Genomic DNA, 26,548 nt, shown 5'->3' on the forward strand with positions numbered 1-26,548 from the left:
GAGAATTTATAGTTTACTGTGTCAAACCATCTTATTATACAGTTGAGGAAACTGAGGTCCAGAGAGGTTAAGTGACCTGACCAGAATCATACAGCCTTTAAGTGTCTGAGGCTATATTTGAACTCAGATCTTCTTGACTCTGAGTCTAGCATCAGAGGGGTCAAACCCGAGTGCAGCAGAAACCAGATTAAAATATAATTGGGAAACGTTTAACAAAATAAGTAAAAATACATACAATAAAACATAGGTAATGTTAATTGTGGTTTTCTAAGTCGATATGCTGCAGGCAGGCATTTGTTTCTATTTGAGTTTAAAATCACTGCACTACAGCATGCTATTTCTATGCAGAGTTAACCAAGTGATTACTCCTTCCGAACCTACATAGATGTGTCCATCATGAGGGAGGTAGTTGAAATCTTTCATGCTTAATATAACCTGCCAAAGCTTTTAGTTCATTAGAACCCCGGGTCACATCCATGAAATGATGGAGTGTCAAAATAGAACTTTAGTGGAAAAGTCAATAAATCCTGTTGGAAAAATTGGATGACAGAATAGAAAAAGTGAGTTCAGTTTCCAACTCACACCAGTTCATAGGTGGGTAGTGGAGAGAGGGCTAGATTAGGAGTCAGGGAGACCTGAGTTCAAATATTGCCTCAGACACTCAACTGTGTGTCACTTAACCTCCATCTTCCTCAGTTTCCTTAACTGTAAAAGGATGGAGATAACATGTAAACCACTTTGCAAACCTTAAAGTGCTATAGAAATGCATATATAAAATGCTATCAAAATGTGTCATGATCTGCAAGTCACTTAACTTCTGACTTAATTTCCTCAAACATAAAAGGATGGAGATAACATAAAGAACTTTTTAAATCTTAAAGGGCCTTATAAAATGCTTACTATCCGTACTTACTATCTGTAAGTCACTTTACAATCTGCCTGTTGCCTCAGCCATAAAATATGGTGATAATAAAGCACTTTGCAAACGTTAAATTGATATATAAATGTTAGCGATAAATACTGATATTACTAGCAACTAAACGGGAAAAAAGTTAGAAGTGAAAGAAATAATATATCTCAATTGCAGAGGAAAAAAACATCTATTGAACAAGTGGGAGAAACTCTTGGGGAAAATACAGACTACATTACTTAATGGATGGTTATTTAACTGCTAGGAAGGAAATGGTGACAACAAAGAACCTGCATGGATGGCTTCACTAAGAGGCTAACATTTCCTTTTCTGAACGGTTATTAGACTGGCAGATCAAAGCATGCCACAGACTTAAAAAGATTTCAGGGAAAGCATCATTAAAAGTTTTTCAAGCTATCCCTGTGAACAAAATGAAAAGATGCTTGCCAGATAAGACGATGGTACAACTGGGTGCATTCAAAACTAGGGGAATAGTTGGGAGTAGTTTGATCCCAACTTGGAAGGTCTCTGGTGGGATGCCCCAGGTATCTGTGCTTGGCCTTATGCTGTCTAATTTGGAGAAAGGAATAGATGATGACAGGCTCATCACGTCTGCTGATAAATTACAGCGCTAACACGCTGGAGCCAAACACAACCTGACAGGCCAGACCCTCGTCCCAAAAAGAACCTGAAATTTAAGGATGAATGGAAAGTCGTGCATTTGGGTTGCAAGATGGGGAGGGGAGGCTAAATAGCGCGAAGATACGAGGGGCTGGAGGACTGCAAGCTCCAGAGGAATCCACTGGCTGAAGGGAGACGGCGGGCGGGGCCGGTCGCGTCGCCACGGCCCAAGGGATTAGGCCACAGCCGGGGTTTCGGGTATCGTGCGCGTTTCCCCTGGGGTTCCCTCCCCAGACGCTCTCCCACCCCGCTCGGGCTCGCCTTCCGCTCCGGGGGCCATCTCACTCCAAGGCCTCCGGGCACGGGCTGGACTCACCCGCCGTTCCCGGGCGGCACAGGAGGGGCAGACTCCACGGCCGAACACCGCACCGCTGAGCCCCACGGATCTGGACCTCCGGCACTCCTCCCGAGGTCGCCCTCCCCGGCCGGAAGTGCCGCCCCGTACCCCGCCCTCGGGAGCCGCCCAATCCGGGCCCTCGGCGGGCCTCGGGCCGCTCTAGGCCTCCAGGAGGAGTCACAGTCTCGGTGGCCCCCTCGCTTACAGCTCATTCCCCTGGCACAGGGGTGGGGTGGGGCAGAGGCTCCTTCCTCCGCTCGCCTCGGCCCGGGACAAAGCGAGGCCCCTCCAGGAGGGCTGTATCGTCACTTCCAGGCCGCACTGGGTTGTTGTGATTCCCCGCGTGTAGACTCGCAGGCAGTGGGTGAGTCTGGGCGGGCGGGGCAGGTCAAGGAGTGCCTCTGCCCACGGGGTCTCCGGGCCTTGCTCGCAGGGAGCTCCATGCTGATGGGGGGAGGGGCAAGGAGCGCGTCTTAGGCTGGGGTTAAACACCCAGGGCCGAGTATTCCCGAGACGGGGCAGGGTGAGGGGGGAAGTGGGGCTTTAGCGCTGGACATCTGGGAAGGCTTCGTGGAGGAGTCCTCTTCCACTCACACAGCCTGACTCAGTGTGCCTCATCCACAGCACGGCATTTCCATCTACCCCCCCCTTTGCCCCGGCAACTCGCCGGGGCTGAAATATACTCACTCACCTCCCTGCCCCTCCTAGAATTCCCGATCCTCTTCTAGACCCTCTTTCTGTAAAAGGCCTTTCCTATTCCTTCTCCTCCCAGCGCCATATATGTACCTACATATGTAAATGTTGTCTCCCCCGTTGAATGTGAGCTCCGCCTGGGCAGGGACTGTTTGACTTCTTTCTATTCTCAGTTCCTAGCACCTTGCCAGGTATGTAGTTGGTGCTCAATATATGCTTGTTGATTGTCTGGACCATTATTAGACTCCTAATTAAAGATCTCCCTTTCTCAGGTTCCCCTCCTCATCAATTCATTATGCCATGAATGCTGCCAAAATGGTAAGAGTTGCCAAAAGTCACCGCAAGGCCACAGAGCTCATCTTGCCATTCCTGCATTCAGAAGCCTTCGGTGGCATCTCTTTGCCTATAAGATACAAACTCCTCAGCCTGGCTTTAAAGGCACTCCACAATCTAGTTCCAGCCTACCTCTTCAGGCTTATTTCATATTATTCCCCCATTATGTACTTTACCTAGCCCTGAACTGGACATTCAAAATGTCCACGTGCCTGGAATGCACCCCCTTCTCCATCCTGGCTCTCCGAATCCATATTTTCTTTCAAGACTCATTTCAGATACCATCTCTTCCTTTTTACTTTACTGTATCCTCCCATTAATCAATCAATTATTAAGTACCTACTACGGGCCAGGCTTTGTGCTTAAGCCCTGGGGAGACCCCAGCACAGTTGTTAATGTTCTTTCCTATCTCATGTTGCCTTATATCATCCATTTATTTCTCTTAGCACCTCCATAGAGAGTTAGCTCCATGAGAGCGGAGACTTTAGTCTTTGTAATCCAGGGGCCTTGCGCATAGTCTCCACTTAATAAGTGTTTGTTAAATTAAACTGGGCTTTAAAGGGTAGTAAGGGGGGAAGAGTCAGGGAATATATTTCAGGCGTAGAGGACAGTATGGCTATAGAGAGGAAAGAGCTCAGTTTATGTAGATGGCAAAGTTGTTCAGCTGAGTGGGAGCATACACTAGATATAACAACAAAAGAAAGGCTAGGTGACCTTGTTTTTCTTGTTGTTGTGTTTGTCCTTTGTTCTTGAAGAGGACCATGACATCAGGGAGATGATGACATGACTTGCAGTTGACTTTGATTTGGGTGAGGGAGGGCTGTGCAAGGTCACCAGCCTCACTTTCTCTTCCAGAGCCATCTGGGTCCAGTGGCCTGATATTCACCAGGACGACTAGAGATGGCTCAGGATGCAGTGAGAGACCCCTGCCCCTTTTAGGCTAAGGCCTTTTCATGTCCTCAGAGTGAGGTAAAGCCCATTCAGTGAATAGGCCTCTTTAAGAGGTTAGTCAAGGGATGATCCCTTTAATCAATTTTTTTTTTAAAAATAAAAGTTGACCTAGTGAATAGAATGCTAGACAGGAAGAAAAGATTCTGCCTTCAAATCCCATCTCGGATACTTCCTACCTTTGTGACTCTGGGCAAGTCACTTAACCTCTGCCTACCTCAGTTTCCTTCTCTCTAAAATGGAGAGTATAATGGCAATTACCTCCCAGGGCTATGGGATCCTCCTCAACGGTCAAATGACATGATATTTGTAAAACATTTTGCAAACTTGTAAGTGCTATATAAATGCTAGAGCGCTATAGAAATATATAGATAAATATATGGAGTGTTATATAAATGTTGGGCCGCTAGGTATCACAGCGAATAGAGTGTGTGTGTGAGCCTGGAGTCAGGAGGACCTGAGTTCAAATGTGAACTCATACACTTATTAGCTGTGAGACCCTGCACTTAACCCTTTTTTGCCTCAGTTTCCTCATCAGTAAAATGAGCCGGAGAAGGAAATGGCAAGCCGCTTCAGTATTTTTGCCAAGAAAACCCCAAATGGGGTCGCGAAGAGTCAGACACGACTGAACAACAAAAGTAAGCGCTAGCTATTATGTAGTGCTACTGTGAGTGATTGAAGGAGCTGAGAGGATAGGATGGTTAAGCCGGATAATAAGCAACTTCAGGGGACATATGAAAACTGGCTTCAAGTAAGTATTTGAACAGCCATTAAATGGAAGAGGAATTGGACTTTCTGCATGGCAACCAGAAGGTGGAGCAAAGGATCTGGGAGAGAAAAGTTAGGGAGAAGCAGATTTTAGTTTGATGTAAAAGGCAAAAAGTATCTGTTTAAACTATCCAAAATTAGGATAGGCTGCTTTGGGAGGTAGTACCTTCATTGGAAGTCTTCATACAAAGACTCTCATTTGCTGGATGTGTGATAAAGGGGATTCTTGTTGTTCAGGCATAGCTTGGACTAGGAGGTCTCTAAAGTCCCTCTAAACTAAAAATTCTGGGCTCCTGTTAAGTGAGACCAGAATTGGCAATGTGGCTCTATCCACAAGCTTTTATTAAGCACCTACTATGTGCCTGACACTATACTAAGTCCTTGGGATACAAAGATAAAAATAAAACAGCTCTTGCCTTCAAGAAGCTTCCGTTCTGTGGCAGAGGGGGAGACAATATTTATGTAATCATCATCTGCATTTTCATGGTCCTCTTCTAGAAGGAAGGACAAACAACAATAGCTGACAATTATATGGCACTTTTATTTTTAATATCTTTTGTTTTTATGTGGTCTATATTTCCCCCTGAATCTTCCCCTCCCCCAAGCAATCCCTAATAACAGAATTTTTAAAATAAAAAGAATAGAAAAAAGTTATCCAAATTGATCAATACAGGGGAAAAAAATCTGACTTTATATGCAGTGTTCCTCACTTGTGAACCTCCAACTTCTGTAAATGAGTGGGGAGGGAGGTATGTTCTTACATCTCTTTGAGCTCAAGTTTGTTCTTTACAATTTCACAATATTAATTTTCTTATTTTAAAAAATAAATTTTATTGATATATTTTGTTCTTATGTCACCTGTTTCCTGTTCCATTTCCCCCAGAAGCCATTCTATGTAACAAAGATTTTTTTTAAAAGAAAAAGAGGAAGACACCAATCAGCAAACTCAATCAATACATTTAAAAAAAAAATCTGGCAATATATTTGGTGTTTCTCTCCTGTGGACCCTATCTCTGCAAAAGAGTGGGAGTATCTCTTCCTCTGCACTGGCTTGTTCTTTGTAATTTTGTAACATTCATTGTCGATTCTGTTGTGCTTTTTCTTAATATTTACATAGTTGTAGTCATGTCTGTTGTTTTCTTGGCTCTGCTTTCATTTTGGATCAATTTGTGGTAGTCCCTGCTTTTCTGTATTCATGTTCCTTTTTTTTTTTTTTTAACAGCACAACAATATTTCATGTATTACAATTTGTTTTTGACATTCCCCAGTCAGTGGGCATCTACCTTGTTTCCAGTTCTTTGCTAACAAAAGGTGTTGTATATAGCACTTTAAGGTTGCAAGGTACTTTACCTATATTATCTCATTTAATCTTAACAACAGATCAGTAAAGTAGGTGCTATTATTATCTTCATTTAACCTACAGGAAAACTGAGAGAGCTTAAGTGACTTGTCCATGGTTACACACAGCTAGTAAATGTCTGAGGTGGGTTTTGAACCCAGATTTCCCTGATTTCCAAGTCCAGCTCTCTAATCACCACACCACCTTGCCTCCTATTCTTGCATCTATACGAAATAAATAAAATTTGAGGGGTGGGTGGGTACTAATAGCTGGAGGTACCAGGGAATGCCTGATCTAGGAAGTGGAGTTTGAGCTGAGCTCTGAAGGAGGCTAAGGCTTCTAAGAGGCAAAAATGAGGAGGGAGAATATTCCATGCATTGGGGGCATGAAGATGGGAGGTGGAGCATTATGAATGAGGAACAACAAAAGGGCAGGTTTTACTGGACCTTAGCATATGTTAAAAGGGAGTAACCGTTCAGTAAGGGAGGAAAGGTGGGTTGCTGCTTTAAATGTCAAACAGAGGAGTTCATATTTGATTCTAGAGGTAATAATGAGCTCCTGGTGTTCATTGATCAGGGAAGTCACAGTCAGATCTGTGCTTTTGGAATATTATTTTGTTAGTTGTCTGGTTTTTGGGAGTGGTCTGCAGAGAGGTGAAAATTGAATAAGAATTGTAACTGATGATCATATAATGACTTAGGGTTTGTGAAATGCTTGTGTACATTGTCATATGATACCAAACATAATACTGTGTGGTAATTAACTATAAGCTTTATTACCCCATTTTACAAATGAAAAAAGGTTGCTGGAACATAAATAATTTTGTTTAATGATCCTCTGATTATTAATACTAAGTGAGACTTAAACTGGGGAAATGTTTGCTTGTTCAGGGGGTTTGACATGGTCATGGAAGATGTCCAGTCCAATATTTATTACAAGGATTTTGTTTTTCTTTTTTTTCCTTAATAGCTTGTTAATTGAAAAAATAAAATTTAATGAAAAAAGATATCTATCTCAGCATCCAAATGGAAGAAGAGTTCTCCATAGATGATGATACCCATCCTGTGTTTCTTATGGAGCACATCAATACCCAGACTATTACAGAGTCACCTAAATTAGATCCACAATCAAAAGATTTTGACTTAATTATCCACATTTGAAAAAAATCGAGTAGATAAAGAATGCCTGTTGTCCAGACACTATACATAATTAGATAAATAATCTATAGAATGGCCTGTCAGTACATACATATTGGATAGATACTGCCAATAGATAATGAACTGGGCTCAGAATTTAATTGGAGGAGGAAAGCAGGCCAGATTTTCTTTTGGAAATTGTGCAGTCCTTTTCATGATCCCAAGATTCAGTCATTCATTAAACATGTATTAAATGCTTACTCTGTACCCTGTTAAGTGCCCAAAAATCAAAAGATAGTTCTTGTCTTCGAGTAAAGATTCTTCCTGAAAAAAAGGACCATTTTTTCAACTTCATTATACTGCAGGTCATAAAATTCTACTGTTTCTGAATGGTTAAAGGTATGGATCACCACCAAAACATCATTGGAAAGGTTCGTGGTAGGCACAAGCAGGGAGCAACCTGTTGCTAACACAGAATCATGCAAAAGAAGTGGCATTCAGGATATCTAGAGATGTATGACTGGAAAAAAAAAAGTGGACGGGCCAAAGGGTGAAAGCAATGAAGGGCTTGCAAGCCCCATTGTTATCTATCTACACAGGGTCTGGAGGTCCCTTTGCAGGTTAGGTGGACTTCCAGTGGAGGATTTGTAGAAGGATATGCATGAGAATTACACAGATGAGAAGGCATGGATGGATTGTAACCTGTACCTCCCAAAGGAGTATCCACATCGAGGAGGTCATAAATCCATGGAAATAAGTCTATAGGTGAAGAGAGTCTAGGAGAAGTTAAGTGACTTGCACAGGATTGCACAGATATTAAGTTTCAGAGGCAGAATTCAAAATGAGATTTCTCCTGCTTGACTCCAAATCTAGCAAAATTTCCAGTATGTACTGTGCTGCTATGGGAATGAGTGAAATTGTCAGGGAGAGAATGAACAACAATAATGAAATAATGACTGACACACCAAGATTTGCAAAGAAATTTTGTAATTATCTCATTTGATCTTCACAATAATCCTAAGCTAATTATTACTCTTGTCCTCATTTTACATTTGAGAAAACTGAGTCTGAAAGAGGTGAAGTGACTTGTTTGGGATCACTGAGGTAGAAATAGCCTGAGCTGTGTTTTAGAGCACAGGCTAAGCATAGAGTCTTCTAGGACATCCACTTTAAATAAAAGGCTGGGGAGAGGACAGAGATAGCATGAGTTGTTAGAGAAGTAGGAGGAGATCCAAGTTAGTATGTTGTCTAGCCCAGGAAGGAAAGAGAGTTTCCGGGAGAAGGGAATGATCGACCGTGTCATAAGCAGCAGAGTTCAAAGAAGATGAAGACTGAAAAAAGATCGTTGGGTTTGTTGATATATTGGTGACCTCTGAGAGAGTAGTTTCGTTGGAGAATGGGACCCAAAGCCAGATTGCATGGAGTTGAAGAGGCATTGGGTACAAGGGAAATGTTGTTTATATTGGGTGCTTCCTTCTTCAAATGGTTTAGAAATGAAGGAGAGAAAATTGGATGGTAGGTGGATGGGATGGAAAGGTTGAAGGAAAGGCTTTTTCTATTCCAGAGACGGGACCATATTAAAAGGCAGATGGAAAGAGATACAAGATTATGATTCTGTGGAGAGGGAGATTGAAGATACATGAGAGAAGGGATGATTATTAGAACAAGGAGGAGGTAGGAGGGAATGGGAAAGAGGGCTCAGGTAAAAGGATTGGCTTTAGTGAGGAGCGGTAATCATACCATTTCTGTAACTGGAGAGAAGCAGGGAAAAATAGGTGATTATGTAGAAGCAGTTCTGGGGAATGTAAGAGGGAAACTGAGAAGTTCACCTTGATGACCTCAATCATCTCAGTGAAGGAAGAGAGTAGGTCATTTGTTGATAATGGAGGCTTGGGGGTGGGGAATAGGGAAGAGAGAAAGAAAGCTTTGGGGTTGTTTGGGGGAATAAAATAAGAAATCATCGCCTGCACTACCATTTCTCAAACTCCATTCATTGGAAACCTGGGGTTCTCTAATGCAGGGTTCTATGAAGGAAAGTGGCTTGGTGGACTGGTGTGTGTGGCAAACTCATCCATTTTGCTTTTTGTGTTAGTTATAATTGTTTTATAATTTATAATTAAAATTTATCATTTTATAATTATGTGTTAGTTATAATTCAGTTCAGCAAAAAACTATTAGGGATTGGTTGAAATTGATCATGTGACTGGTGGCTTCCTAGTCGTCTAGAATCAATCACTGAAAGGATCCAGTAATGTGTTCTGTAGTCAGTGCATGTAAAATAATCATTATCTACATTTAGTCAGGATTTTTTTCTGTACCAGTGTTCGGTGTGGATAATTGGTAAAACTGGAAAGTTTGAAGAGTTAGGAGAGTAAATAACCAAGAGTTTACCAATGAAATGAACATCAAGGAATCGACTCCCAAATAGAAAATAAATGCAATACTATGATAATATTGTTGTTCAGTTGTGTCTGACTCTTTGTGACCCCAAGTCCATGGGGTTTTCTTGGCAAACATACTGGAGCCGTTTGCCATTTCTTTCTCCAGTGTGTCCACATTTTACAGACGAGGAACTGAGCCATATAGGGATTACATGACTTGCCCAGGGTCACACAATTAGTAAGTGTCTGAAGCTGGATTTGAACTCAGATGTTCCTGATTCCCAACCCAGTGCTCCACCCCTTGTACCACCTAGCTCTTTCCAATTTGGATCTACATCTGATGATTCTGATATTACATTAGTAGTTTTGTAGTTCCAGAAAATAAATTTTTAAAAAATTAACGAGCGAAATATGCCAATTGTTAGGAAGTTTTTCACTTTATCTTACAACGTGAGGTATTGGAGCGAATATTTGTTGTCAAAGGAAAAAAATAGCGACCAACCACATCTTTGATGACAGCAGTTCACAGTTATATAATGCTTTAAGATCAACAAAGTACTTAGTCCACAACAACTCTGTGAACTAAGTGGAAGAAAAACTTATTGTCCTCATTTAATGGATGAGGAAACCAAGGCGTAAAGAAATAAAAGAATTTGCCCCAAGTCATGTAGCTGGTAAGCAGCACAGCTGGACCTGGAAGTTGTGAGATTGTTAGACTGGGACTGAAGTTGTTGCACAGAATAATGGGGTTTACAAAATTTTTTAATTGGAAAGAATAAAAATCACTTGAAAAGATTTCACGCAGTTTTCACCAAAGTCTTTTAGTTCCCCCAGCCCTCCCCTGCCTCCTTTATTAAAGTGAAGGGTTATGCCGCCAAAAGTAGTTTGATAACCACTGGTCGGGTTTGTTTTAAGAGGGATTCATGTTCAAGTATGGACAAGACTGGATGGCTTTTGCGGTGCTTTTCAACTCCAAACTTTTTTTGTGATCTACAGGATAAAACTTTTTTTTTTTTTAACTATAGATTCAAGATCCCCCAGTTACCTCTCCAACTTTATTGCTCTTTTTTCTCTGCAGAACTAACCTTTATTCTTACGTAAACTAGTATGCTCATTTTCCCTCTAATATTCCATGTAAGTTCTATCTCTAAGTTGTCTTTGACACATAAAATAGGGCTCTTAGAATATAACAGAGCATGTTCTAGGCAGCCTTTATCCCACTAACCCTCATGATGTGGGGAAGTTGTACAGTCTGCCTATGCTCAGTTGGCACCCACTCTGTAGTATACAATTTAACAAAGTGGGGCGTAGAGAGTTCCAGGAATCTAATGGGGACACTTGTAGAATTCCAGGGTAAGATGGTTGGGCAGAGCGAGGGCAGAGCTTTTTTACTCATGGTTCCTTTTCTTCCCCTAAAAAAGTTTGTTCCTGTCAAACCCTGGAGGGGAACCAAGGAGACTAGGTGATGACAGCTGAGCTGCTGTCATCCAGGTCCCAAGTGAGCTATTTAGAGATCTTTTCACTATTGGATTTCTAGGGTGGCTTTAGTTTCTTCTCTCAGGCAGAAATTTTTTTTTTTATGGTATGCTGATGTTCTTGAGACCTGAAACCCAATTTTGTTCCCCTGGAACTCAAAGAAATCTTGGGATTGAGGACTACCAAATACCCTTCCCCCTGAGCCTTTTCCTTTGGGCTTCTTCTATACACAGAACTTCATAGTAGAAAAGGACATGGATCTAGCCAGAAGGAATCTGGAAGCATGAACCCCCTCTAAAATCTAAAATGATTGTCTAGCCTTTGTTTAAAGCCCCTCAGTGACAGGGACATCATTACCTACTAAGGCAGCTCATTGTATTTTTGTACAGCTCTAATCATTAGGAAATTTTTCCTTAATATCAAGCCTAAATATATCGTTTTATCATAGGTTTATAAATATAAAACTTAAAGTGACTTTAGAGGTCATCTAATCCAGTCCCCTCATTTTATAGATGAGGAAATAAGGCACAGAGAGATTAAGGGTACCTCTCTGTAACTTCCACTTGTTATTCAATTCAGTAAATACTTATTAAGTACCAGTTATGTGTAGAGCACTGTCCTAGTTCTGCACTTTGGGCCAAGGCAAAGTAAGTTCAATTCTTCCATGTGACAGCTCTGGATATTTGAAAACAATAATCATTTTCTCCCAAAGTCTTCTCTTCTCGTGGTTCTGTTTTCTTCACTCTGCATCACTTCAGTGTGAATCCTCCCATGTTTCTTTGAATTCCTAGTATTTGTCATTTCTTATAGTTCAGTAATAATCCAGTTTGTTCACCCGTTTCCCAGTCGCTGGGTACATACCTTGTTTCTAGTTTTTTGCTATTACAAAAAGTGTTGCCATGAATATTTTGGTACATATGGGAACTTTCCTTCTGCCTTGACATCCTTGTGATGTATGCCCATTAGTGGGATTGCTGAATCAAAGAGTATGAAGAGTTTTGTGATTTTCTCACATAACTACAAATTGTTCTTCAGAATAGTTAAACTAACTGACAGCTCTAACAACAGAATTTTAATAATTCTCCACATTCTCTCCAAAATGTCAGTCAGTAGTCAATAAGCATTTATTAAGTGCCTACTATGTGTCAGGCTTTGTGTTAATCTCGGGAATACAAGGAAAGGTAAAAGATAGTCTCTGTTCTTGAAGAACTTAGAATCAAATTGTGGAGCTAGCTAGCATGCAAACAACTATGCACAAACAAGATAGGTACAGGACAAAGTGGAGATAATCACAGAAGGAAGGCACTAGCATTAAAGGAGATTGGGAAAGGCTTCTTCAGGAAGGTAGAAATTTAGGTGAGACTTGAAGGAAGTCTGGGAAGCCAGGAGTGGGAGATGAGTGAGGAGGGAGAGAGTTTCAGATATGGGGATAGCAAGTCAAAATAACTGGAATGTTTCATTCTAGTTACAGCAAAGAGGATCACAGAGTGTGTTGCGCTTGGAGGGGGAGGAATGTAAGGTAACAGAAACCTGGGAAGGTAGGAATAGGACAAATTATGGAGAGCTTTAATAACAAGCAGAGGATTTTATATTTGATCCTGGAGGTAATAGGGAGTCCCTGGAGGTGATTGAATAAGGTGATAACATGGTCAGACTTGTGTTTTAGGAAGATCTATTTGAAAGCTGAGTGGAGGATGGATTTGAACCAGGAGAGACTTTTGCAGGCTTGCATTGTAGTCAGGCATAATATGATAAGGGCCTGCATTAGGGTGATGGCAGTTAGAGGAGAGAAGAGGGCATACATGAGAGATGTTATGAGGTAGAAATGGTAGGACTTGGCAACTAATTGGATTTGGGAGGTGAGAGAGAGAGTGAGGAGTTGAAGATGACACCTAGGTTTCATGCCTGGTGACTGGGAAGAGCAGTACCCTTCACAATAAAAGTGAAAAAACATTCTTTTTACTACCACAGGTAGGAAAAAAGGAAGGTTTGTGGAGAAAGATAATGAGTTCAGTTTTGGACATATTGAGTTTAAGATATCAATTTGCGATGTCCAATGGGCAGTTGGAGATGTGAGACTAGACCTCAGCAAAGAGGTTAGGGGCTGGATAAATAGATCTGAGAATCATCTGTATATAAATGATGATTGAATCCATTAGAGCTGATGAGATCACCAAGTATGATAGTTTCAAAGGAGAAGAAGGCCTAGGATAGAGCCTTAGGGGTTACCCATAGTTAGTGGTTGTGTCCTGGATGAAGATCCAGCACAGGTGACTAAGAAGGAGCAGTCAGACAAGTAGGAGGAGAACCAGGAGAAAGGAGTATGACAAAAACCTAGAAAGGAGAGAGCATACAGGAAGACAGGGTGATCCTCAGTGTCAAAGACTGCAGAGAGGTAAAGAAGGGTGAGGACTGAGAAAAGAACATTAGGTTTGTTAATTGAGATCACTGGTAACTTTGGAGAGAGTAGTATCAGTTGAATAATGATATTAGAAGCTAGATTGCAAAGAATTAAGAAGGAGGTGAGAGAAAAGGAAGCAGAGGCATGCATTGCAGACAATCTTCTCCAGGAATTTAGCCGGAGAGAGAAGCAGTCCACTAGACAGGGAGAGTGTGAAGATTAGTGAGAGATGATATAAAGGGCATTCTATTGGAGAAGATGGGATGGAATGGGATTGCTTATGCCTGTAGAGAGATTTCCCTTGTTAGGGAGAAGAGACACCTCTTTGTGTGAAACAGGGAAGAAGGAAGAGAAATTGGTGAAAATGAGAAGAGAGCACTCTCAGTGAATGGTCTCATTTTTTTTTTCCTGTGAAATCAGAGGCAAGGTTCTCAATTGAGGGGGTGGGAAGAGGGGGAGTGTAATATGAGGGCAGAATTTATAATTTCAAAGAGAATCATATATATGTCTGAAAGGTTCGGAACCGCAGGATATAAGGAATTCTCAAGGTAGGAGGCAGAAGAATTAAAGCATGTATTTAAGCTCCAGAGTAACAGACCCACAAACCAGCATCCCCATTTTGATATTTGGATCAAAAGCCTCCAGGCCCAATAAGTCTGCCTCACAAGAGTAACCAGGAGGCCACAGAGAAGCATGATGGTATAAAGCAAAATCATATACATGCTTCCCCTCTATGGTAAAAAGATTACCCACTGGCCTCAAGTCCTTGCTCAACACTCTTCGATCCACACGTAGGTCAGCTCTGCTACTGGCAGCTCCTGCTTCAGCTTCGGCTGTAGCTGTCTCTGGCTCCAGTGGAAGCTATTTTTAACAGTCCGGCTAGCAGCTTCTGTGGGGATGTAAGACCCACCCACAGCTTCTGCTGGCACCTGGGGAAGCACAGGTTCTTTCGATCTGCTTAACCAAGGGAAGCAAGGTGAAGGGGTTGACAAGCTTACTTTAATCCAACATAGGCCCTCCCTGGAGTTAGCCCTACCTCACCAAGCACCCAGCAAGGCTCAATGAGATAAACTGAGTCACTTAAAGAAAACAAAGGCCATTCTGCTTACAGGGAACTATGAGAAGTTTGAAGAGGGATAAAATTTGAGGTTTGGAAAAGCCAGTTGCGTGATTTTCTCTAGCTTTATTCAGCAGCACATGTGTAGGATCAAAGGCAGTGGATAGTCGGAGTAATCCAGGGTTGAGGCATGGCAGGGTAACATTTTTAATAGGAAAAATAGGTAAGAAACAGGGAGAAAATAATTTAGAGTAGAAATGGTTCACCCAGACAAAAGCTTTACAACTAGTGTCTCTGATAAAGGCCTCATCTCTAAAATATGCAGGGAACTGAGTCAGATTTATAGGAATACAAGTCATTCCCCAATTGAGAAATGGTCAAGGGATATGAACAGTCAGTTTTCAGAGGAAGAAATTAAAGATATCTATAGGCATATGAAAAAATGCTCTAAATCACTACTGATTAGAGAAATGCAAATCAAAACAACTCTTAGATACCATATCTCTCCTGTCAGATTGGCTAAAATGAGAAAACAGGAAAATGATAAATGCTGGAGAGGATGTGGGAAAATTGGAACATTTTTACATTGCTGGTGGAGTTGTGAACTGATCCAGCCATTCTGGAGAGCAATTTGGAACTATGCCCAAAGGGCTATAAAAATGTTCATACCCTTTGATACCACTTCTAGGGTTGTATCCCAAAGAGATCACATAAAAATATTTATAGCGGCTCTTTTTGTGGTAGCAAAGAATTGGAAATCAAGGGGATGCCCATCAATTGGGGAATGGCTGAACAAGTTGTGGTATATGAATGTGATGGAATACTATTGTGCTATAAGAAATGGGGAAGATACGGACTTCATAATAACCTGGAAAAACCTGTACAATATAATGCTGAGTGAGCGGAGCAGAACTAGGAGGACATTATACACAGCCACAGATAAAGTGATTCTGTGATGACTAACTTTGATAGACTTGGCTCTTCTTAGCCATACAAGGTTCAAAGACAACTCCAAAGGGGACTTATGATAGAGAGAGCTATCTACATCCAGAGAAAGAACTATGGAGTCTGAATACAGATTGAGGCAAACTCTTTGCTCTCCATTTTTTTTATTTGTTTTTTTTTTTTGGCGGGGGTTGGGGGGGGCAGGGGGGTGGGGTGGGGTTGTTTCTTCTTTCTCATGATTCATTCCATTGGTCATAATTCTTCTTTACAACTTGACTATTGTGTAAATAAGTTCAATGTGAAGTTATATGTAGAAGATATATCAGATTCCATGCCATCTTGGGGAGAGGGGGAGTGGGGGCAAGAAAATCTGGAACTCAAAATCATGTGGAACTGAGTTTTGTAAACTAAAAATAAAAAATCTTATTTTAAAAAAATAAATAAAAAAGAAAAAAAAAAGAAATGGTTCACCCAGGGGTCAAGATAGGGAAGGGGAGAGAGTGTAGCCAGTACGGGTTGTGATGGCCTGGAAAAGAATTGAGGGCTGGAATGATTGGCAGTCATGGTGAAGATGAAGATCAGATTTTGGGGCTGCAAGGCTGAGGGAGAGGTGGAAGACAACAGACTGTGATAAGGTAAAGTAATTTCTGAGTTCATGAATGTGGAATAGTATATTTATGGATGATGGCAAGATCAAATGTATGATTGTGTGTAGCTGAGATGGGGTGGAGGAGTAGGTCATGATAAATAAGAAAGTTGAGGAACCAGGAGATTAAGGCATTTGAAGAGGTAGCAATTTTTATTTATGAGGGTAGGAGCTGGAGAGGAAAGATTGTGAACTCTTTGAAGAAAGGAGTGTCTTTGAGATTGGTAGCCAATAGCTACCAGCATCTTGATTAGGTGAAAAATATGGATTGTATCAATCTAAAGGTAAGGGAAGTTATTGAGTGATAGTGGTAGAGGGAGAACCTGGAAGTGGCAATAGAGAGCAGGGAGTATTCCAGTTTCAATTATTCACCATGATAAGTGAGTTGTGGGTATAAATGAAAAAACAACTAGGGCTGGCCAGAAAAGCTGGATCATCAGGAGGGAGCTAGATCTCAGTGGGTGCAAGGATATGAAAGGATCAAGAAAAGGAAAAGTTTAACAGGAAAGCAAGTTTGTTACCTGTGAAACAGGAATTCCAGAGAACACAGTGGAAAGGGTGGGCAGCTTTTGGTGGGATAAGGTCAAGAAGAGTGGGAATAAGGGAGTGATCAGTAGGGGACCAAAGCATGTGTTCATCATATTTTCCAATTTGATGGGCATGAGGCAAAACTTCAAAGTTGTTTTATTTTGCATTTTTCTTAATATTAGTCATTTGGAGCATGTTTCCTTATAGTTGTTGATAATTTGTAGTTTTTCTTTTGAAAATTTCATATTCTTCAACCTACTCAATCTATTGGGCAGTGGCTTTTGGTTTTATTTATTTGTGAGACTTTTGGCAGGAATATTTGATACAAAGATTTTTTTCCCCCAGTTACCCAAGGTCTTATTTTAGCTGCACTGATTCTGCTTGTGCATAAGATTTTAAATTTTATGTTATATTGAAACTATCCAGGGTTTTTTTTTTTATCATCTGTATGTCTTGTTTGGTTAGGAATTCTCCTAACCATAGATCTGAGAAGTATCATCTTCTCTTCTCCTCTAATTTTTGATGATGTAATCTTTTATATTAGGTCACGTATCTATTTTGACCTTATAGCATATGATGTAAATACTTTGTCTAAATTTAATTTCTGCCAAACTCCTTTTACATTTCCCCAGATACTTTTTATCAAATAAGGATTCTTTCCCCTAGTAGTTTGTGTTCTTGGCCTTATCAAATACTGAACTATTGTGTTTAGTTTCTTCTGGGTCTTTTTTATTTAGTATGTTACAATTATATACTTTTCTGTTTTTTTAACCAGTATCATGATACATTCTTAATGAAAGGATGGTTGGTGATCGCCATACCTTTAATAATCTCTTGTATTTTTTCCCAGAGTTAATGTCAAAAATTAGCAATTTCTCCCAAGTTTATATTCTTGGCTTTATCATAAATTCACCCTTCCTCACCCTTGTATCCAGTCAGTTGCCAAATCTCCCTTTTTATACCTTTACAGTATCTCTCACATCAGACCCCTTGAGCAACTCTCTATGTATCTGGTCCCATTCTGTCCTCAGAATGCCAGTCCTACCTTACCAATTGTTCATTGGACATTTCAAACTGAATATCCTAGAGACAACGGAACTTATCTTTTCTCTAAAACCTTCCTCTCTTTGAAACGTCCCTATTTCAGTCAAAGGCAACCTTCTAGTATCTCAGATCATTATCCTCAACTCCTCATTATCTTACATGTACAGTCAGTTGACAAATCTTGCCACTTCTACAGAACTTCATGATCTGTCTCTCATATCTGACCCATTCTTTGCTCACTTAGATTACTGCAGTAGCCTTCAGTTGGTCTCCCTGCCTCTAATCTGTCACTACTCCATTCCATCCTACACATGGCTGCCAAAGTAGTTTTCCTCAAGCACAAACTTCACCATGTGATTTCCCTACTCAGCTAACTCTAGTGATTTCCTATTACCTCTAAATAAAATATAAGCTCCTCTTATTAGCTTTTAGAGCCCTATACAACCTGGCTTCAAGTTATCTTGCCAGCCACACTGGACAATGCTCCTCCTTCCCACACTCTGTGATTAAGTCAAACTGTCCTTTTCTCCATTCCTTGCAAACAACACTCTTATTGCTTATCCTAGTGTCTTGGTTCTGGTCTTTCTTCAGAATGTAGTACCTCCCTAACCTCTGCTTTGTAGAGCCCACCTTTTCTTTAAGATGCTTGAAAACTTTTCTGACCCCCCTAACTGATAATGCCTTTCCTCCTATGTATTTAAGGACTTTGTATATGTTTACATTTATACTATATCTATTTGTATCTATATGTCATCTCCTCCATTAGAATGTAAGGTCCTTGTGAGTAGGAATGATTTTATCCTTTGTTCTTGTATTTCCCACTACCATAGGCACAGTAGGTGCTTAATAAATACTTGATTAGTTGATGATTCTAGCTTTTTCCTCGTTTTTTAAAATACTAATTTTTGTCCATTTCTGGCTCAGCCTTCAGATCTGTTTCACTTCGTCTGTTACCCCATACCCCACTTATGTGGTGCTTTAAGGTTTGCAAAACACTTTACACATGTTATCTCATTTGGTTCTCATAAAGAGAATATATCTAATCCTTCTGTAAGACAACCCTTCAAAAACTTATTAACGGCTACAGTAATAATAACTACTGTCAAGCAATATAGTGATTTATAGCTTAAGCATTTTACATAAATTATCAGGCTCACAACAACCTGTGGATATTATCATTCATAGATATTATACTTTATTGGAAGACTGCTGACAAGGTCCCCCTTAAGGATTCTTTTCTCCAGGCTAAATATTCCCAGTTCTTTCAAACAAACCGAAGACTTCATATTCTCCTAATGTCATTTTCCTTCCCTTACTTCCCCTTCCCACAATCTATTATTCTCTACACTGGGCAAACATGGGTTTAGTTGAGTCAGGTTTTTCATACACATGTATAGTGTTTGCAGATACAAGACCTGGGAAAATTGTGAAAGGAGTATAAAATTGAAAGGAACTGTTAATCCTATTCTTTGTTCCTATTTGGGGTAGGTGAGGATCCTGTTTTAAATTCCTGTCCTCTTCTAAAGTTTATTCTATCACTTAGCTACCTCTTCAGGAGGGGGCTCACACCAATATGTACAGTTGCTTTATGTTCATAAAATATATAAACACTCATGTCATCACTAGCATATTGTCTCTCTTGTCTTTTACAGTCACACACACACACACACACACACACACACAAACACACACACCATACCCAAAAGTACCTTTTCATTCCTCTCCCACCAAAGGGTGGTAGTTCTTCCCGTTTCCCCAAACCCCAGTGAGTTGGACTGCCACTGTGACTATGGTTTGAAACTTTTTTCCCCCCAGATCTTGGTGAGCTTCACAGATGTGGCTATAAACCTTACACAGGAAGGGTAGGTTCTTCTGGGCCCTGCTCAGAGGGGCCTCTACAGAAATCTGATACTGGAGAATTATAGGAACATGATTTCGCTGGGTGAGCCCTCTCTTGAGGAGCTCAGATCTGAGCATCATGACATTTACCTGCCCTAGTCATTCGAAGAGGTGTCTGAAAGGCTCAGGTGGGTTTGCAGTCAGTTTCAGGTATCAGCAATTCTTAATCCCATCTGGGTTGAGGCAAGGAATTTATTAATAATGACAGTGAAATAATAATAAAAACTCCCATTTCTATCGTAGGTTAATGTTTATAGAATACTTTCCTTGCAATAATCTTGTGAGTTTGTTAGTAATATTAGCTCAGTTTAATAGATGAGACATTTCTGCTCTCTGTTCTTAGATTATAGGCCTAGTCTACTGGACAGAGTTGGAAATGGACAGCTTCCTTAAATCTCCCTGAATTTAAATCTTCCCTTTGTCTCCAGAGGTGGTCATTTTTTACGCTCTTAGAGGGAAGAAAATGTTTGCACTAGTATTACCTTGATACTCATGTTACCAGTTATCTCCTGTTCCACCAGCTCTCTAGGACACAAGCCTGAGAACAGTTGTGAGCAGGTGCAGCAGTCCTCCTGTTGGCTTGTCTATCCTAGTTTCTCTGGCCATTGCCTTTCTTTTCCTACCTTACCCGTTAGGGATATAGGGGTTGGGTCTGAGTTTAGGACAGTTCTATGGACCTAGTATAAACCAACAATCTCTATTTTCTTCCCCACAAGCAGGATTTCCAGTGACCAAGCCTGATGTGATCTCCTGGCTGGAGGGGAAGAACCATGGGTAAAGTCCATTCAGGAAGCTAAGGAGAAAGAGATCCTGAGGAGAGACTTTTGCTCAGGTGAGTGAAGGGGAACCTATAGACAATTGCATACTTGGATTTCAGCAGTGCATTTGATAGAATTTTTTATTCTATCCTGGTAGACATTGTAAAGAGATGTAGACTAGAGAAGAGTACTGTTACGTGTATTCAAAGCTGGTTGAATGACCAGAGCCCAAAAATGGTCATTAATGGTTAGCTTGGAAGCATGTTTCTGGTGGAGTGACTTAGACATCAGTCATTGGCCCTATGCTCTTTCATATTTTTATCAGTGACTTAAATAACGTTATACCCATCAGATTTGTAGATGACAGGAACTAGTATGAAGAATATTTTTTTGCATGTTAAATGACAGAGTGATGATCAAAATATCTCCACAGGACAGGCCTGTGTATGATCCTAGTCTAATAATATGAATCACAGAATCACCCAGTTGGAAGGGACCCTGGAGGCCATTGAGTTCAACCCATACATATATAGGAATCCTGAACAAGCTGTCAGCTAGGCTTAGCTTGAAGATCTCTAGCAAAGGGACCCAGTGACCTCCTGGTGTATCCAGTTTCATTTTGTGGATTGGTCTGGTTATTAGGAAGTTTTTACTCACACTAATCCTAAATTCTAAATAAGCCAGAAAGATTTGAGAGGCATAGCACAGGATTACTAGGCCAAAAGCATATCAAGAAAATCAGTCCCATGGTTCCAAATAGAATGGTGTGATGAACCATTCCTGAATGTCCTTTTCAGTTAACATCCCATAAGCTTGATCATGTCCACAAGTGCTCTTAGCACCTTGATCATAGCTAGATGTGACCACTAGTTTTATCACAGGAAGTTAATACGTCTGCATTTTGTATTCATTGTTTCAGACTGTGAAACCAGGACTAAGAATAAGAAATTGTCTCCAAAAGAGGAAATTTCTGATGAGATGGGGTTCTGCTGCTCAATATTAGAAAGCCCTACAAGGGATAATTCCCAAGGATCAGAATTTGAGAAGCCAGTGAACATGAGGGCATATCAAAGGAAAACTGTTGGTCTACTTCAGGGAAGAGAATGGGAAAATTACTTCACCAGAAGAGAGGTTTCAGATCAGTGACAATGATCCACCATATACCCTACACAAGGGTGACCAGCCAGGAACATAATGAATTTGTGAGAAATGTTGGTCTGGGCTCAAATCCTGTCAGATATATCAAAGTTTCTTCAGGAGTGACATTGCAGGAGTACGATAAAATAAGTCAAATATTCAAACCAAATTCAGATCCAGTTAAGTACCAGAAAGATCTTATGGTAGAGAAATCTTGTAAATCTATTGGATATCAGAAAGCATTCAGGCAAAGCTCTACTCTCAGTGAAGTACAGGGAGTTCGTACTGTAGAGGATACCCGTGAGTACAACAGTCAAAAGTCTACAACCACTGGTCGTCAGAGAATTCATTCTACAGAGAAACCCTATGAGTGCTATGAATGTGGTAAACACTATACCAGAAAGGCTTTGCTTAATAGACATAAACAAACTCATACTGGAGAAAATCTCTATGAGTGCACTGAATGTGGGAAAACCTTCAGTCAAAGCTATAACCTCATTAGACATCAGAGAATTCACACAGGAGAGAAACCCTATGAGTGTAATGAATGTGAGAAAGCCTTCAGTGAGAGTTCAAGGCTCATTAAACACCAGAGAATTCACACAGGAGAGAAACCCTACGAATGTAATGAATGTGGGAAAACCTTCAATGATCCATCAAACTTTATTCAGCACCAGAGAGTTCATACTGGAGAGAAGCCCTATGCATGTAATACATGTGGTAAATCCTTTAGTGATGCCTCAAATCTTATTCAGCATCAAAAAATTCACACAGGAGAGAAGCCCTATGAGTGTAATGAATGTGAGAAAGCCTTCAGTGAGAGTTCAAGGCTCATTAAACACCAGAGAATTCACACAGGAGAAAAACCCTATAAATGTAATGAATGTGGGAAAACCTTCAATGATCCATCAAACTTCATTCAGCACCAAAGAGTTCATACTGGAGAGAAACCCTATGCATGTAATACATGTGGAAAATCCTTTAGTGATGCCTCAAATCTTATTCAACATCAAAAAATTCACACTGGAGAGAAACCCTATGAATGTGGTGAATGCGGAAAAGCTTTCATTCTGAATTCATCCCTCATTAGACACCAGAGAGTTCATACTGGAGAAAAACCATATAGGTGTAATGAATGTGGGAAAGCTTTCAGTCAGGGTTCAAGCCTTAATAAACATCAGAGAATACACACAGGTGAAAAGCCCTACAAATGTAATGAATGTGGGAAAGCCTTTGTCCAGAGTTCAGGCCTCATTCGCCACCAGAGAAGTCACACAGGAGAAAAACCATATGAGTGTAATGAGTGTGGGAAATCCTTCAGCCAGAACTCAGTCCTCATTAGACATCAGCGAATTCACACATCAAAAAACAAAGAGTCCACAAAGTGGAATGGGTTGCCTTGGGAAGCAAAATACAGGGGGGAATAGATGACTTTGGAAGTTGTTCCAACCCTATGATCCTGTGAATAGGGGAAGTTTTCACCATGAAGGGATACTGTATTAAACATCAGATTTCATACTAGAAGGAATACCTGTGAATGCAGAGGATGTGAGAATACCTTCATTTGTAGGGAACATAATATGTTCATTTGCAGAGAAGCTGAGAAAGCTTTCATTTTGAGTTCTTATGCTAGAAAACTCATACCGGAAACTATGACTATGTTGTTTATGGAAAGCCTCTTATTCGGTGTCTTAGAATTAACACTTGAGGCACTGTGTAAATAAAATTATTGTGTTCAAGTCTTTATACAGTACTTTATCCAGCTTTATTAAGCTCCAAGTAGTTATTCTAGAGAGACAACTTATGACAAATCTTCCAAGTAGTAAATTTTATTTAGTAATTTCCACTCTCTTAGGACTATTTTTGCCTCCTAGAATGTTGAATATATTGCCTGCCAGTAGGTGGCAATGTGGTACCCTTTGCATGAATTGAACTATACACAGCAAGTATCTTGACTTATTTTCAAAATATAGCTCTCTATTCCAACTCCCACATGTATCATTATAAATTTTCACCCTATTATGTATTTTAAAGTTCTTCATTTAAGCTGTGCAGCCTTACCCAAACAATATGCTTTAAAATATTTTAAACATTTTAAGTTCCCAAACTCTTAAGAAGTAATTAAATGTATTTCTTCATTTCATCTCTGTTGTAATTTTTAGATATCTTCCTTTTTTTTTAATCCTTATATTCATGTGCAGAGAAGGAGGTTTTACCCTTTTCAGTCACACATTATTATGTTTAGAAGCAGCCAGATATTGTAGATTGAATGCTGGATCTGGAGTCAGGAAGACCTGAGTTCAAATCCAGCCTCAGGCATTTCCTAACTGGAGGATCCTAGGCATGTCACCTCTGTTTGCCTCAACTTCCTGTCTGTCAAAGGGGTAACAACTGCACCCACCTCCCAGAGTTGTGAAGATAAAATGAGATATTCGTAAAGTGCTTTGCAAACTTCAAAGTGCTATATAAATACTAGCTATTATTTTTATTATTATTATTACTTAGTGAATTGGTGTGGACCTGGGAGAAAGTCTTTAATAACATCAATCAACAGGCATTTGTTAAGCACCTACTGTGTGCTAGGCATTCTGAAGAGGCACTGGAGGTTATAAAGAAACAGTCCATGCCTGTCGAGGAGCTTACATTCAATTGGGAAGTGCACAAATAAGTATAAACAAGATAAATACAAGGCAATTTGGGGAAGGTCCTAGGAGCTGGAGGGGAGTGGGATGTCAGGAATGGTTTTATGTAGAAGCTGGTGCTGACTCTTGAAGGAAACAAGTGACTCTAAGAGGAGGAGGTAAGGAGGGAGTGGATTCTTATTTCCTCATGCCTGCTGGTTTGTCTTTCCCTACTCCAGTTCATCCTTCACTCAGGTGTCAAGATGATTTTCCCAAAGCATAGGTCCAGCTATGTTATCCCCCTACTCGGTAAACTCCAATGGCCTCCTCCCACCTCTAGGATCAAATATAAAATCCCCTGCATTCAGAGCCCTTTATAACCTATTCTTCCCCTTACCTTTCCAATCTTCTTATACCTTACACCACAATGTACTCTGACCCAGTGACACTGACCTCCCTGCTGGTCCTTGAAAAAGACACTTCATCGTATTTTTCAGGTATTGGCTGTCCCCGATACATGGAATGCTCGCTCGTTCTCTTTCTCTGTCTGTCTCTGTCTCTCTGTCCCCTCCTTCTCCCTCCATTCCCTCTCTCCATCTCTCTTTCCTGGCTTCCTTCAAGTTTCCAGCTAAAATTCGACCTTCAGGAAGCCTTTACCAATCCTTAATTGTGTCTTCCCTCTGTTAATTATTTCCTCTTTATCCTGTATATAGCTTGTTTGTACGTAGTTGTCTATGTGTTCTTTCCCGTTTTAGATTATGAACTTAAAGGCAGGAACTTTTTGCCTTTCTTTGTATCTCTGGTGCTTAGCACAGTGCCTAACACATAGTAGTGGTTGCCTGACACACATTTCATTTCCCTGTGAGGCAGGTGGATTATTCTCATTTTACAGATGAGAAAACAGGCTCAGACAGGTTAAATGATTTTTCTAGGATCACCTACCTGGTAAGGATATAAGGTAGGATTAGAACCCAGTTCTTTCTGACTCTAGGTCTATTCTGTTCACTATACAGGGCTCCCTATCAGAAAAGGATAATTCATGCCAACATTATTGCAATTTTTCTCATTGCCCAGGAAAAAGATTAGCTCACCCCCAGTTTTCCCAAAGATGGATGCCTAGATCTTTTATAGTCCCCAACCTACAAGAGAATTTCTGAGTAATGATTGACCTGACCTCTTAACTCTTGTGTGAGCCATTTACAGGGTTCTTTGTGGAATGTGTTGCAGAGAAAAATCCTGCTGTGGGCAATTTTTCTAGTTAGTTATTTAATGGTGATGAAATATTTGAGTGTGCTTTTTCAAAGCATAGTTTGTGCATTCTGCTTTTACCTGTCTGACAAGGGGATAATATATCACAAAGAAGTAAATGTTCTAGAGAAGAGCAACATGGGACAGACATACAAAAAACTGAACAGTAATCGGAAGTTGGATGAGAGGGCAATTAATACACTAAACATCTCCCTAAGGAAAGTGGGCTCAGCAGCAGTAATGGGCCACAGCTGGGCATGAAGTAGATTATTTTTTGTCTTGCTTGACTACATATTTATTATATGAAATTGGCTTTATTCCTTTTTTTAAAAAGAAATAAATTTATTTTTTATTTTTAGTTTACAATACTCAGTTCCACAAGTTTTGGGTTCCAGATTTTCTCTTCCTCTCCTCTCCCCTCCCCTCTTCCCCAAGATGGCATGTAATCCAATGTAGGTTCTGAAGTAGACTATTTTCAACTGTTGATGACTACTGGTATGGGAGGTCAGTAAGTCAGTGACACATTCTAATGTTTTCAGGTTTTTAATGATCTTAAGGCTACCATGTATGGCCGTGGTAACTCTACTGGCTTTCTGATGGGGTCTTTGGCACAGGTACATTTAACTATGTGATCTTAAGTAGTAGTTGACATATTTTGAAACTTAGGACAACCAGGAATCCCAGATCATATGCCAGGTTTTAAAGATCCCACTGTAGTATCTGAATAGGCTATGACATACACAAAACACTTTCCAACAAGACTCTCCAGGGAGGTCGGGTATGAAGGTGCAGAAGCACATTGGAAACTGATTCCCTGGGTGTGTGGATCATATCAGTTCAGAAGGTGGTCACCTAGGTGTAAGTGTAGGCTCAGTTGTCGAGAGAATTCTAGACAGGCTGTAACACTGTTCAGTAGTAGGAATGACTTGCAGTGGTAGCTGGCTAGTAGGAGACATGTGCTTACAGGACAACATACTGACTCGATTTTCCCAAGCGATGTAGATGTTGGTGAAAGTCAGATAAAAATTGTGTTCACTGGATCTCCTGGTTGAGTTTATAGGTGGTTTGTGATGCCCCCAATTTTTGTGATGTCTGGATGTTAATGGGGTGCAAGGTACCTTCCAAATGGTACCTCTAGAGTGCTGAGTGCAACCTTGACTGCAAGGAGTTTCTTTCTCCTATGATGAAACCAACATCTACCAGGGTTCTTCTCTAACACCTATCTGCTCCCCTCCCCCAATTAAGCTAGATTTTCCCTAAAA

At 40.5% G+C, this 26,548-nt stretch overlaps 2 protein-coding genes across 2 annotated transcripts in view; one reads left to right on the forward strand and one right to left on the reverse strand.

Moving 5' to 3' along the window:
- Positions 1-20,016, reverse strand: part of LOC118833536 (zinc finger protein 135-like) — an 87,159-nt gene extending 67,143 nt beyond the window's left edge. The window contains exons 1-3 of the mRNA XM_036740901.1: positions 20,005-20,016; positions 2,190-2,372; positions 1,908-2,087 (exon numbers count right to left, since the gene is read on the reverse strand). Coding sequence (XP_036596796.1) covers positions 1,908-2,087; positions 2,190-2,372; positions 20,005-20,016 — 375 coding nt within the window. The remainder of the gene's footprint in view (positions 1-1,907; positions 2,088-2,189; positions 2,373-20,004) is intronic.
- Positions 2,062-23,560, forward strand: LOC118830366 (zinc finger protein OZF-like). Its single transcript, XM_036737311.1, has 3 exons — positions 2,062-2,292; positions 20,242-20,354; positions 21,200-23,560. The coding sequence occupies exon 3, from the start codon at positions 21,384-21,386 to the stop codon at positions 22,842-22,844; it is 1,461 nt and encodes a 486-aa protein (XP_036593206.1). The 5' UTR covers positions 2,062-2,292; positions 20,242-20,354; positions 21,200-21,383; the 3' UTR covers positions 22,845-23,560.
- Positions 23,561-26,548: the final 2,988 nt, after the last annotated feature.

The sequence above is a fragment of the Trichosurus vulpecula genome, chromosome 1 (genome assembly GCF_011100635.1).
Source record: "Trichosurus vulpecula isolate mTriVul1 chromosome 1, mTriVul1.pri, whole genome shotgun sequence".
Lineage (NCBI taxonomy): Eukaryota > Metazoa > Chordata > Mammalia > Diprotodontia > Phalangeridae > Trichosurus > Trichosurus vulpecula.

Bases quoted from the DNA above. Each gene is read 5' to 3' on its own strand.
- LOC118830366 (XM_036737311.1), top strand. From the start codon at position 21,384: ATGGGAAAATTACTTCACCAGAAGAGAGGTTTCAGATCAGTGACAATG.